This window comes from Aquarana catesbeiana, linkage group LG07 (assembly GCF_042186555.1).
Source record: "Aquarana catesbeiana isolate 2022-GZ linkage group LG07, ASM4218655v1, whole genome shotgun sequence".
Taxonomy (NCBI): Eukaryota; Metazoa; Chordata; class Amphibia; order Anura; family Ranidae; genus Aquarana; species Aquarana catesbeiana.
In genome coordinates, this window is record NC_133330.1 from 29,266,733 (window position 1) to 29,278,966 (window position 12,234).

The 12,234-nt window shown below is 42.0% G+C and overlaps 1 protein-coding gene across 2 annotated transcripts in view; it reads right to left on the reverse strand.

Annotated features, from left to right (window-relative positions):
* Positions 1-6,136: 6,136 nt before the first annotated feature.
* The window catches only part of COPG1 (COPI coat complex subunit gamma 1), a 40,476-nt gene continuing 34,378 nt past the window's right edge, over positions 6,137-12,234 (reverse strand). For both annotated transcript variants that reach the window (XM_073591859.1, XM_073591860.1), the window contains exons 21-24: positions 11,753-11,850; positions 11,324-11,462; positions 11,000-11,098; positions 6,137-8,184 (exon numbers count right to left, since the gene is read on the reverse strand). In XM_073591859.1, the coding sequence (XP_073447960.1) occupies positions 8,054-8,184; positions 11,000-11,098; positions 11,324-11,462; positions 11,753-11,850 (467 nt within the window). In that variant the 3' untranslated portion in view covers positions 6,137-8,053. The remainder of the gene's footprint in view (positions 8,185-10,999; positions 11,099-11,323; positions 11,463-11,752; positions 11,851-12,234) is intronic.

Sequence of the window (12,234 nt, forward strand, 5' to 3'; positions counted from 1 at the left end):
TTTTGTTTTTGAGAATATACTTTTATGCCGCATACACACAATCGGACATTCCAACAACAAAATCCATGGATTTTTTTTCCACGGATGTTGGCTCAAACTTGTCTTGCATACACACGGTCACACAAAGTTGGTCGGAAATTCGGAACGTCAAGAACGCGGTGACGTACAACATGTACGACAAGCCGAGAAAAATTAAGTTCAATAGCCAGTGAGGCTCTTCTGCTTGATTCCGAGCATGCGTGGCACTTTGTGCGTCGGAATTGTGTGCGCACGATCGGAATTTGCGCAAACGGATTTTGTTGTCGGAAAATTTGAGAACCAGATCTCAAATTATGTGCAACGGAAATTCCGATGGAAACTGTCCGATGGAGCCTACACACGGTCAGAATTTCCGACAACAACAAGCTCCCATCGCACATTTTACGTCGGAAAGTCCGACCGTGTGTACGGGGCATAAGAATATGTCATAAAGGGCACACTCTATTGCAATTTTATTGTAATGTTGTAGCAAGATTTTTTGAGAAACTTCATCTCCATACATACACATGTCTAAGATACTTTGCTATTTCACATTTTATATTTTATGTCACGGTGACATTACCACATTGTGATTCGATTATTTGGAGACACAATGGTAAAGGTGTTTAAACCCTCATTTAAAAAAATAAAAATAAAAAATAACAAACATGTCATACTTACCTCCACTGTGCAGTTCGTTTTGCATAGAGTGGCCCCCGATCCTCAACTTCTGGGGTCCCCCAACCGCGCTCGCAGCTCCTCCCCGTATCCAAAAACCCCTTAGGAGAAGCGCTCTCCTGGGGGTTACCAACATTTACGTCCATAGACCCACGTCATTGGATTTGATTGACAGCCACGTGAGCCAATGACTGCGCCGCTATCAATCTATCCAATTAAGAGCCGAGACCCTGGCCAGAGAGGGCTTGCGCGTCTCCGGCGTGGGAACAAACGGGCTCAGGTGAGTAAAACGGGGGGGGGGGCTGGTCAGTGACAGAAATTTTTTCACCTTAAGGCATCCTAAAAAAACACGAAGGGTTTACAACCCCTTTAAACTCTTATACAGTATCTCACAAAAGTGAGTACACCCCTCACATGTTTTAAAAAAGTGTATTATATTTTTTCATGTGACAACACTGAAGAAATGACACTTTGCTACAATGTAAAGTAGTGAGTGTACAGCTTGTATAACAGTGTAAGTTAGCTGTCCCCTCAAAATAACAACACACAGCCATTAATGTCTAAACTGCTGACAATAAAAGTGAGTACACCCCTAAGTGAAAATGTCCGAATTGGGCACAAAATGTCAATATTTTGTGTGGCCACCATTATTTTCCAGCACTGCCTTAACCCTCCTGGGCATGGAGTTTACCAGAGCTTCACAGGCTGCCACTGGAGTCCTCTTTCACTCCTCCATGACGACATCACGGAGCTTCTCCACCTTCCGTTTGAGGATGCCCCACAGATGCTCAATAGGGTTTAGGTCTGGAGACATGCTTGGCCAGTCCATCACCTTTACCCTCAGCTTCTTTAGCAATGCAGTGGTCGTCTTGGAGGTGTGTTTGGGGTCGTTATCATGTTGGAATACTGCCCTGCGGCCCAGTCTCCGAAGGGAGGGGATCATGCTCTGCTTCAGTATGTCACAGTACATGTTGGCATTCATGGTTCCCTCAATGAACTGGAGCTCCCCAGTGCCGGCAGCACTCATGCAGCCCCAGACCATGACACTCCCACCACCATGCTTGACTGTAGACAAGACATACTTGTCTTTGTACTCCTCACCTGGTTGCCGCCACACACGCTTGTCACCATCTGAACCAAATAAGTTTATCTTGGTCTCATCAGACCACAGGACATGGTTCCAGTAATCCATCCTTAGTCTGCTTGTCTTCAGCAAACTGTTTGCGGGATTTCTTGTGCATCATCTTTAGAAGAAGCTTCCTTCTGGGACGACAGCCATGCAGACCAATTTGATGCAGCGTGCGGCGTATGGTCTGAGCACTGACAGGCTGACCCCCCACCCCTTCAACCTCTGCAGCAATGCTGGCAGCACTCATACGTCTATTTCCCAAAGATAACCTCTGGATATGACGCTGAGCATGTGCACTCAACTTCTTTGGTCGACCATGGCGAGGCCTGTTCTGAGTGGAACTTATCCTGTTAAACCGCTGTATGGTCTTGGCCACCGTGCTGCAACTCATTTTCAGGGTCTTGGTAATCTTCTTATAGCCTAGGCCATCTTTATGTAGAGCAACAATTCTTTTTTTCAGATCCTCAGAGAGTTCTTTCCCATGAGGTGCCATGTTGAACTTCCAGTGACCAGTATGAGAGAGTGAGAGCGATAACACCAAATTTAACACACCTGCTCCCCATTCGCACCTGAGACCTTGTAACACTAACGAGTCACATGACACCGGGGAGGGAAAATGGCTAATTGGGCCCAATTTGGACATTTTCACTTAGGGGTGTACTCACTTTTGTTGCCAGCGGTTTAGACATTAATGGCTGTGTGTTGAGTTATTTTGAGGGGACAGCAAATTTACACTGTTATACAAGCTGTACACTCACTACTTTACATTGTAGCAAAGTGTCATTTCTTCAGTGTCGTCACATGAAAAGATAGAATAAAATATTTACAAAAAAGGTGAGGGGTGTACTCACTTTTGTGAGATACTGTATATATTTTTTGTCTGAATAGTTTTTTCATTATGTGTATATTTTGCACACTATCTAGCCTTTATATAGTCAGACTAATTATAGCCCCATGTTTAAGCCAGGAGGGTTTCTATGCTTACTATCAGTCTATCTTTGAATATACAGAATTTTGATACATATACTTTTTTTTTTTTACAATCTATGTTTTATTGTAATTTATACATTCGGATATGTTTTATACATATATTGATATTCCGATATTGTGTAACCAAGTAACTTTTAGTTTTGTAAACAAATGTTTTTTGTTTGCAACATGGTTTTATTTTATTTTTTTTTTGATTTTATATGAGAGATGTTTCTCTCATTAATTTTTCCTCAATCATGAAACCCAATGTGAGGGCTCTTGATTTGACATCATCATGTATAAAAGGGTAACATGCGGCACAGAGAACTGCGGTTTCAGCTGTCCCATTATCTTTAATTGGAGCGGATCTTCATGTGATGATGTGGGTGTCGGCAAGTCCTTTAATTGGTGTTTCGTTTTTATATTTGTATGTGTATATATACTACGTTACTGCATTCATGATTTAGCTGTGATTAAGCACCAGTGAGAGCAGTGTGAAACGCGTTAGCAGCTTGCATTTTATCCTGTTTTTGTATGGACTGAATCCTCAAAGGAATTTTCTTAGTGCGGCTATCCGAATTCTAATTTGCTCATATGCATCACACATACTGAGCCAGCATCCTTTGGCAGGGGAGGTGATATTCAGGTTCAGACACCTAGAGCGGGTTCTTCTCTCCTCCAGGCATAAGGGGTTATTTACTAAAGGAAAATCCACTTTGCTCTGCAAGAGCACTTGGAAGTAAAGTCGCTGTAGATCCGAGGGGGGCATGCAAGGAAAATAAAAAAACAGCATTTTAGCTTGCACATGATTGGATGATAAAATCAGCAGAGCTTCCCCTCATTTCAGATCTACCCCTTAGATTTAGGGCGACTGCACTTCCAAGTGCTCTTGCAGTGTAAAGTGGATTTGCCTTTCATAAATAACCCCCATAGTGTTGTATTTGGGATTCAGACCAGTGACTCTAGTGCTGCAAGGCAGAAGTGCTAACCACTTAGTCACTATGCTGCCCGTTGGAATGCTTGGTAGGCATTTCTATTGTGGTAGACATGTGCACAATGAAAAAATGTGTTTAGTTTCATTAATCTAGTTATTTTGTTTTGTTAAATTTGGGCGATTCATTTAATTCATAGTCAAGATTTGTATTCGGAAATTCTTTCTATGTTTTTTTTCCTTTTTTTTTTAATTTTCTTTAAATTAACCGTTTTTTTTTTCGATTCAAAACGATAAATTTCAAATCGGTCAAATAAAAAAATTCTAAAAAAAAATTAAACTGGAATGCGGCTGCCGAAATGTTTACATTTAAGAAGTGCATTTTGCTTTCGGAAGACTCTTTTATGTGTTTTGCAATGAGCAGAGGCTTCCATCTTCTAGCCACTCTGCCATAATAAAGGCAGAAGTTTTAACCAGCTAAGAAAAAATAATGTCAAGTGCAAATGCTTTCAAATATATACACTATATTAACAAAAGTATTGGGACGCCTGCCTACACGCACATGAACTTTAATGGCATCCCAGTCTTAGTCTGTAGGGTCCAATATTGAGTAGGTCCACCCTTTTCCGCTACAACTTCAACTCTTCTGGGAAGGCCGTCCACAAGGTTTAGGAGTGTGTCAAAAACTTTTTTCACTCATGGTTAGTGTTTGAAAAGGGATTGTAGGGAATTGAATGTGAGGGACTGCCAAACATCCTTGAATATATAGTGTTTGGCTGAAACCATTTGTTATCCATCAACTGTGTTTACTCTTTTTAAATCATAATCACAACAGAAATTACCCAAATGACCCTGATCAAAAAGTTTACATACCCCCTTTAACCTCAATGACAGCTTTAAGTCTTTTGTGTTATTTGTGGATGAGGCTCTTTATCTTCTCAGATGGTAAAGCTGCCCATTCCTCTTGGCAAAAAGCCTCCAGTTCCTGCAAATTCTTGGGCCGTCTTGAATGAACTGCACGTTTGAGATCTCCCCAGAGTGGCTCAATGATATTGAAGTCAGGAGACTGAGATGGCCACTCCAGAACCTTCACTTTATTCTGCTGTAGCCAATGACAGGTCAACTTGGCCTTGTGTTTTGGATCATTGTCACGTTGGAATGTAGAAGTATGTCCCATCCTGGCTGATGAATGCAAATGTTCCTCCAGTATTTTTTTGATAACATACTGCATTCATCTTGCCATCAATTTTGACAAAATTTCCTGTGTCTTTGTAGCTCACACATCCCCAAAACATCAGGGATCCACCTTCGTGTTTCACAGTAGGAATGGTGTACCTTTCATCATAGGCCTTGTTGACTCCTCTCCAAATGTAGTGTTTATGGTTGTGGCCAAAAAGCTCAATTTTGGTCTCATCACTCCAAATGACTTTGTGCCAGAAGGTTTGAGGCTCGTCTCTGTGCTGTTTGGCGTATCGTAAGCGGGATATATTGTGGCATTTGCATAGTAATGACTTTCTTCTGGGGACTCAACCATGCAGACCAGATTTCTTCCTCCTCCTTATTGTGCATCTTGAAACAGCCACACCACATGTTTTCAGAGAGTCCTGTATTTCACCTGAAGTTATTTGTGGGTTTTTCTTTGCATCCCGAACAATTTTCCTGGTAGTTGTGGCTGAAATTTTAGTTGGTCTACCTGACCGTGGTTTGGTTTCAAAAGAACCCCCTCATTTTCCACTTCTTGATTAGAGTTTGAACACTGCTGATTGGCATTCTCAATTCCTTGGATATCTTTTTATATCCCTTTCCTGTTTTATACAGTTCAACTACCTTTTCCCACAGATCCTTGGATAATTCTTTTGCTTTCCCCATGACTCAGAATCCAGAAACGTCAGTGCAGCACTAGATGAAAGATGCAAGGGTCTGTCAGGAGTCCAGAAACTCATTGACCTTTTATACACACACGCTAATTACAAGCAAACAGATCACAGGTGAGGATGGTTACCTTTAATAGCCATTCAAACCCCTTTGTGTCAACTTGTGTGCATGTTATCAGGCCAAAATCACCAGGGTATGTAAACTTTTGATCAGGGTCATTTGGGTAGTTTCTGTTGCCACTATGATTTAAAAAGAGTAACCACAGTTGATTGATAATAAATGGCTTCAGCCAAACACTAACCATGAACCATGAGTGAAAGAAATGTTTTTGTGTTATCATTCATATTCTCTGAAAAACGGCCAAGAAATCATAAATTCTGTATATAATAATACATATATGCACAAACACTTTATATAATATATACATACAGAGATATCCATCTATCTAGATAGATGTGTGTGTATTATATATACATATAGAGATCTCTCTCTCTATAATTTTACACAATGCATTAAATGCAAAAGGAACACAGGAATTCTGTTCATACTTTTATTGTAGCATTTTAACATATGCTCTTAATCCGAATACAAAAAAGCATACATCTGAGTACACGAGCGAATAATCTTCAATCTACCGGACACTGTAGAAAGTTTTACAATGATCTTTCCCTACAAAATTTTCGAAGGTTCCCAGCATCACCACCAAGTAACTGTACAACTCCCCCCCCAACAAACAATACAATGACTTGCCTAGAGAGCACAGCTGATTTGTGTATCCAAAACTAGAAGAATGAGAATATAGATTTTAGCTATCAGAGGTGAAATATCTCAGCAGTTTACCCGCAGACATTGAAAATGTGGGTGACAGCTGTCAAAAAACAGAATTAGAACATAGAACTCAATCAAACAGGTTTTGGGTGCTCGGGCAATATTCAGCCTATCCATTCACTGGAATCAGTGACATCACTCTGGAATGAGGCACTTTGGTGAACTAACAGGCTGTGTTCTCGGAATACTGGCCAAGACTACAGTTCACCTGATTCCATGAGATGTAGTCATTTATCAATACGATTTGATCATTCCAGGAACCTCCCATGTGCTTGAAGAATTCTGTAAGTAATAACGCTGCGAACTGGCCATGCCAAAAAAGTTAAAGACTTTAAACAAGCTGTAGATAAGAGTGCTGCAGAAGGGTTTTTATTTTCCTGCAAATTCTTATGAAACTTGCACAGTAGTCTACCTGCTGATTCTTTTTATTATCCCATCTAACAGTACCTGTGAATAGAGGCTGTTGTCGGCACTTTATTGCACCCCTTCTCCTGCCACAGCTCTCTAGCAAATCACTGGATAACAGCTGTGAAAAATCTGTGTATTCCACTTTACCTTCACAAGGTGGATGTGCATAGTGTCCTCCCTAATACAACACCATCCTTCCTTTCCTGGCTAGAATTATATATATGTTCTATTGACTGACAGATCATTCTCATAGCACAGCACTGTAAGGCAATAGAAAAAAAATAATATTAATAACCCTAACCAATAGGAAAAAAAGAGGGATGAGGCCATTGAATTGGGGCACACTTTTGAAGGTAAAGTTGCTTTTTCACAGCTGCTATCTAGGGATTTGCTAGAGTAGTGTTTCCAAACTCCGGTCCTCAAGGCGCTCCAACGGGTCATGTTTTCAGGATTTCCCTCAGATGAAACAGCTGTGGTAATTACTAAGGCAGTGAAACTGATCAAATCACCTGTGCAAAATAAGGGAAAGCCTGAAAACATGACCTGTTGGGGCACCTTGAGGACTGGAGTGGAGAAGCACTGTGCTAGAGAGCCGTGTCCTTAAAGAGCTTACAAGAGCCTCTATGACCAGGTATTGTTAAACTAAACTAGACAGCTAGACAAATGGCAAGGGTCAATTTTAGTTTTATTTGTGGGGGGGTGTGGGGGGGAGAATTATACAAGAAACTTGGTACTTAGACGTTTTTTAATAATTTATACAGGACCAAGGGGAAGAGAAGGATTTTGTTTATTTTTATAAAACTTAACTGAATATAAAATGAAGAAGTACTCAGAGACCTCCCTAGATGGCAAAAATCCCGCACCCACATCTATACGAACGGACACAAATTTTTTGATTGGCTATTTGCGGTGTGAACTGTACCGCATTCTTTTGTAACCCATAACTCTCTTCTGACCAAGCCAGGCAGCCAGAGCATGCTGGGACTCTTGTGACTGTGCAACACCTGTATGGTGGGGGGGGGCTGTATGGGAGGGCAGAGGTTGCCAAAAACTGCTTCAGAGAAAGTAACAGATGTGAGAATGGGAGCAATTTAGTAAGAGGAATATCGGAATCTTATGAGGCCGTAGTGTTCCTGCAATCTCCAGGCTCCCTCAGTTTGATGAGAAAATGTACAAGACAGGAGAATCCCCTTCATTCTGTAGTGCTGTTGTTGTGATTAACCGACAGATGCCATGATGGCATCTACTGGATACTCCTCTTTGCTGCGGGCTGTGACTTGCATTGTTACAGTATCTGTCAGAACCAACTTTGCTCGTACCAAAATATCATGGCCCCCTCGAAACACGCCTGCAAAAAAAAAAAAAAAGAAAAAAAAATTACACAAAGGAAGCTTTTTTGTACAACCAAAGATTTCTTAAAGCCCAATTCCAGGCAACAATAAAGGTTTTCCCTATGCTGTGCCCCCATTGCAGGGGTCAACTGCTTGTTTTTGTCTAGTGGATTAGAGAATAGAGATATACTTACCTAATCCTCTGAATCTCCCGCACAAGACCTGTTCCTGTGGCTCCTGCACCCCCCCCCCCCCCCCCGGTGGTCTAGCGCCCTTGTGCAGTGGACTGTTCCTGATGTCGATCCACCACTGGATCGTGGAGAAAACGCTGTTTGGTGGTGGAGCAGAGGATCGGGCGAGTAAAAGCTTTCTCCAATCCCCTAGACAAGAATGATCAGCAGGACCCATGCAGCGTGGGCACAGGCCCACTGTATGGAAAAACTTTTTTTTTGCCCAGAGAAATTTGGGCTTTAAGCAAAGGTCTAGGCAGCACACCACCACACTTATTTTTGCTTCAATCGCAGTAAGCTTTACTGACAGCATTACATAGTCAACATTGCAGCCCCCAACAGACTTGACCCCAGACAGGTTTCACCCTCGAATCTGGGCTTAGTCATAAGGGGCACTTCAGGAGACCCCTATGACTGAGTTCTGATTGAAGGCAAAAAAGTGTCAAAGGAAGGGTCACATCTGGCAAGGGATAAGATGTTGTATTAACTATGTAATGACATCAATAAAATTTATTATAAAATCAAAAAAAATAAATAAAAGAAACAGGTGCAGGAGTGCATTCCCTAGATTTTTGCTTTTTAAAGCAAAACAATTAGAAACGACTCCACCTTTTTTTTTTTTTTTTTTAAATTGGAAGTTATAGGTCCTGCACTTTGCTCTGTTTTTTGAATGTGCCCTCTGATAAAAAGAAAATCTACCAGGCTGAAATACAGTGGAACCTCGGATTGCGAGTGTTGTCTCGCAAAATGAGCAGGATTCAAGCCTCTGTGGTGTGCAGTACCACATTTAGCCAGAGGTGCGGGGGCGCCGGTGACACTCTGAGTCATTCGGAAATACTCAGAAACACTCGGAAATACTCAATTCCCGAGCCTGAGCGTTTCCGAGTCTCTCCGGCGCCACCCCACCACACCTCTGGCCACTTGCGGTATTGCTTGCAATAGAAGTCAATATGGAACGAATTATCTTAATTTCCATTGACTTCTATGGGGAAACTCGCTTTGATATGCGAGTGCTTTGGATTACAAGCATTCTCCTGGAACGGATTATGCTTGTAATCCAAGGTTCCACTGTATAGGGAATGCAAAAGAAGGGAATGCTTTTGCGTTCCAAAGCCACATAATCATTTTATTGACCTGCACAAAAAAAAAAAATGACCACTGGCCAGCCTCAGCCTGGAATATTCCCGGAGTTAAAGTGGAAGTAAACTCTGTCCCTCAAATGTTGCTTCTTAATAATGCCAGTGTAAAAGTATTCCATCTGCATGGTTAATAAACCCCTTTGGATGTTTCCTTATTTACCATCTGTTTTAAAACTCTTGCTTACAGGGAGAAGCTGCATTTATCAATCCGCTTTGTGATCACAGCAATAAAAACTGCAAGGTACTTCCTGGTTTATCATTGTCATGCCATCCAGTGCGCCACTTGTATCAGTGTATAGGATGTCATACAGATGTACCACATCCTGTACACTATAGTAGTCTACCTGTGGCTGTACAGGCATCCACTCCTCCCGGCTCATCCCTAACTATAGACTGACAGGAGCTCTCGTAAAGAGCACCACTGTCAATACAGCAAGATTCTGAAGAGGGGCGAAGTCACATAACAGTTGTGCGAATCTCCACCCTCATCCCACCAAGCTAGTGTAAGGCAGGCCATACATTTTGCAGTTTTCTTTCCTTCAAACACAGGTTAAAAGGAAAGAAAATTGCTCTATTCACCCATCAACACAGTCTGTATTTATGGGGGAATCCCTCCCGCAAACTTTATTTGTTCTGCAAGCGGATAGCCTTCCCCAACAGCAGAATACAATGCTAATTGCCAGTGGCTGTAGGGCGAAAACAACCCGACAGGCTGGTTGTACTGTAGCAGATTAATGGACTGAGTTCAGTACAACCAGCCTGCCCATAGACGGATCGACACTCGGCAGGTTCCCACTGAACCGGATGAATTTTGATCCGTCTACGTTCTGTTCTAAAAGGTCCCTTACCCACATTCATACAAACACTATAGCCAATTAACCTACCAACATGTCTTTGGAGTGTGGGAGGAAACCGAAGTACCCAGAGGAAACCCACGCAGGCACAGGGAGAACATGCAAACTCAATGCAGGTAGTGCCATGGTTGGGATTCGAACCAACGACCTTAGTGCTGCCAGGTGGAAGTGCTAATCACAGCCACTGTGCTGCCCGTGTCTGTGCAATCTTAACGACACGCTGCAAAACGCAGTGCGTTTGCTGGCACCGGATCGCAGAGTACAAAACGGCCGTGCGAGCTTGGTTGCAGTACGGTTCAAAATTCTTGCATGTACGTCTTTGGTGTGATGCGGTGCAATTTGAGCCCATTCAAAATGACTGGGCTCAAATCGCACAACGCAATCATATGTGAATGCGGTGCATTTCCTGTGTGATTCACATGCAGTTCATAGTGTGAAAAAAGCCTAAGAGAAGGGACCCTAGGGGGTCACATGACTGAACAAACTATTAAGAAAAAGGTATTTGGGCAAAATTTTAAAGCAATATTTGAAGGTTAATAGATGACTTTTAGTTTTTTTTGTATGACATTTTGGTTTACTGAAGCTCCGATTCTTACAGCTGCATCTTACCTGCCAGGTACAGCGAGTGCGCATTTTTGTTTTCAGGTACTTTATCCGACCTCTCGCAGGGCTGCATTCCCAGGAATTTTATCACGTTTCCTACTGCATCTGTATAAAGACAAACATTTCAGTTGCTGTCATGAATCGCACAGAAGGAACGGTGGTTTGAACGCCCCCCAATTTCATTTGAACCCCACAGTATAAAACATGAATTTGAAATAAAAAAAAAAAAAAAAAAGTGTAAAACAGCCAACCACAATCACAGGTAAACAAGACAACACCAGCAGTTTATACATTTACAACACTTCTGGTATAGAGAGCGTTTAGATTTACCATCTAGTGATTTGATGGTGGATAAGTTGAAAGTTTCCTCCTTTTCAAAATCGTCTCCCACTTCCTCCCAAGCAGCACCAAAGTTGGGCTTCAGAACTTTCTGTATGTGGTCTATTACCGTCACTTCAACATCTTCAAGCTGCAGAAAAAAAAAAAAAAAAAAAAAAACACATTTGTGAGGTTAATCGTACAGCTGAGGACTTCACCTGTATAATAATACAGATCATTGAAAAAACTTGACACTCCAGGTGTGCCGTAAAAATGCAGCGCGGCTCTTCAGCAAGTTACAACCCTCAGTTCATTACCTTCTATAGGGGGTGCCGAGTGTCTGAAGTCAGAACACTTTCCTGCAATCAGGTCTACCAGAAATACTTATACAAGTCTATTGGAATTCAAGTAATGTAAATAAAATCGTATCCTCCTACTTACCACATACTCATCATCATAGCCCTCTTCTTCAGCCTCTCCTGTATTGGGGTCACAATCCTTCACTGTGAACTTCAACATGCAGCTGAATGTGCAGGAATCTGAGACACAAAACACACAAAATCCGGTCACACCCTTACATGGGGTTCATCTTGTATAAGAACATTGCGTGCGCCAAGCTCTGCACTTGGGGGTCGTTCACACTTTCTGGGGGATGGAGATAAAACATTGCGGTTGAGCCACCCCCAACTGCTCCCCCTGTACCTAAAAAGGTAGCAGCTGGGGGTGTACACATGCCATGGCTGCAAAATGCTTTGCTTTGTGGTAGAGCTGCATGATTAATCGTTACAAAAAAAAAAAAAAAAATCACGATCTCGATTCAATCCCCCCTCATGATCCTAATCGGCCATTTCCGCGATTCTATGTAAACAGTGCATAGCCAAGCTGACAAAAAAAAAAGTCGGCAAATGTTTATCAACATTCCT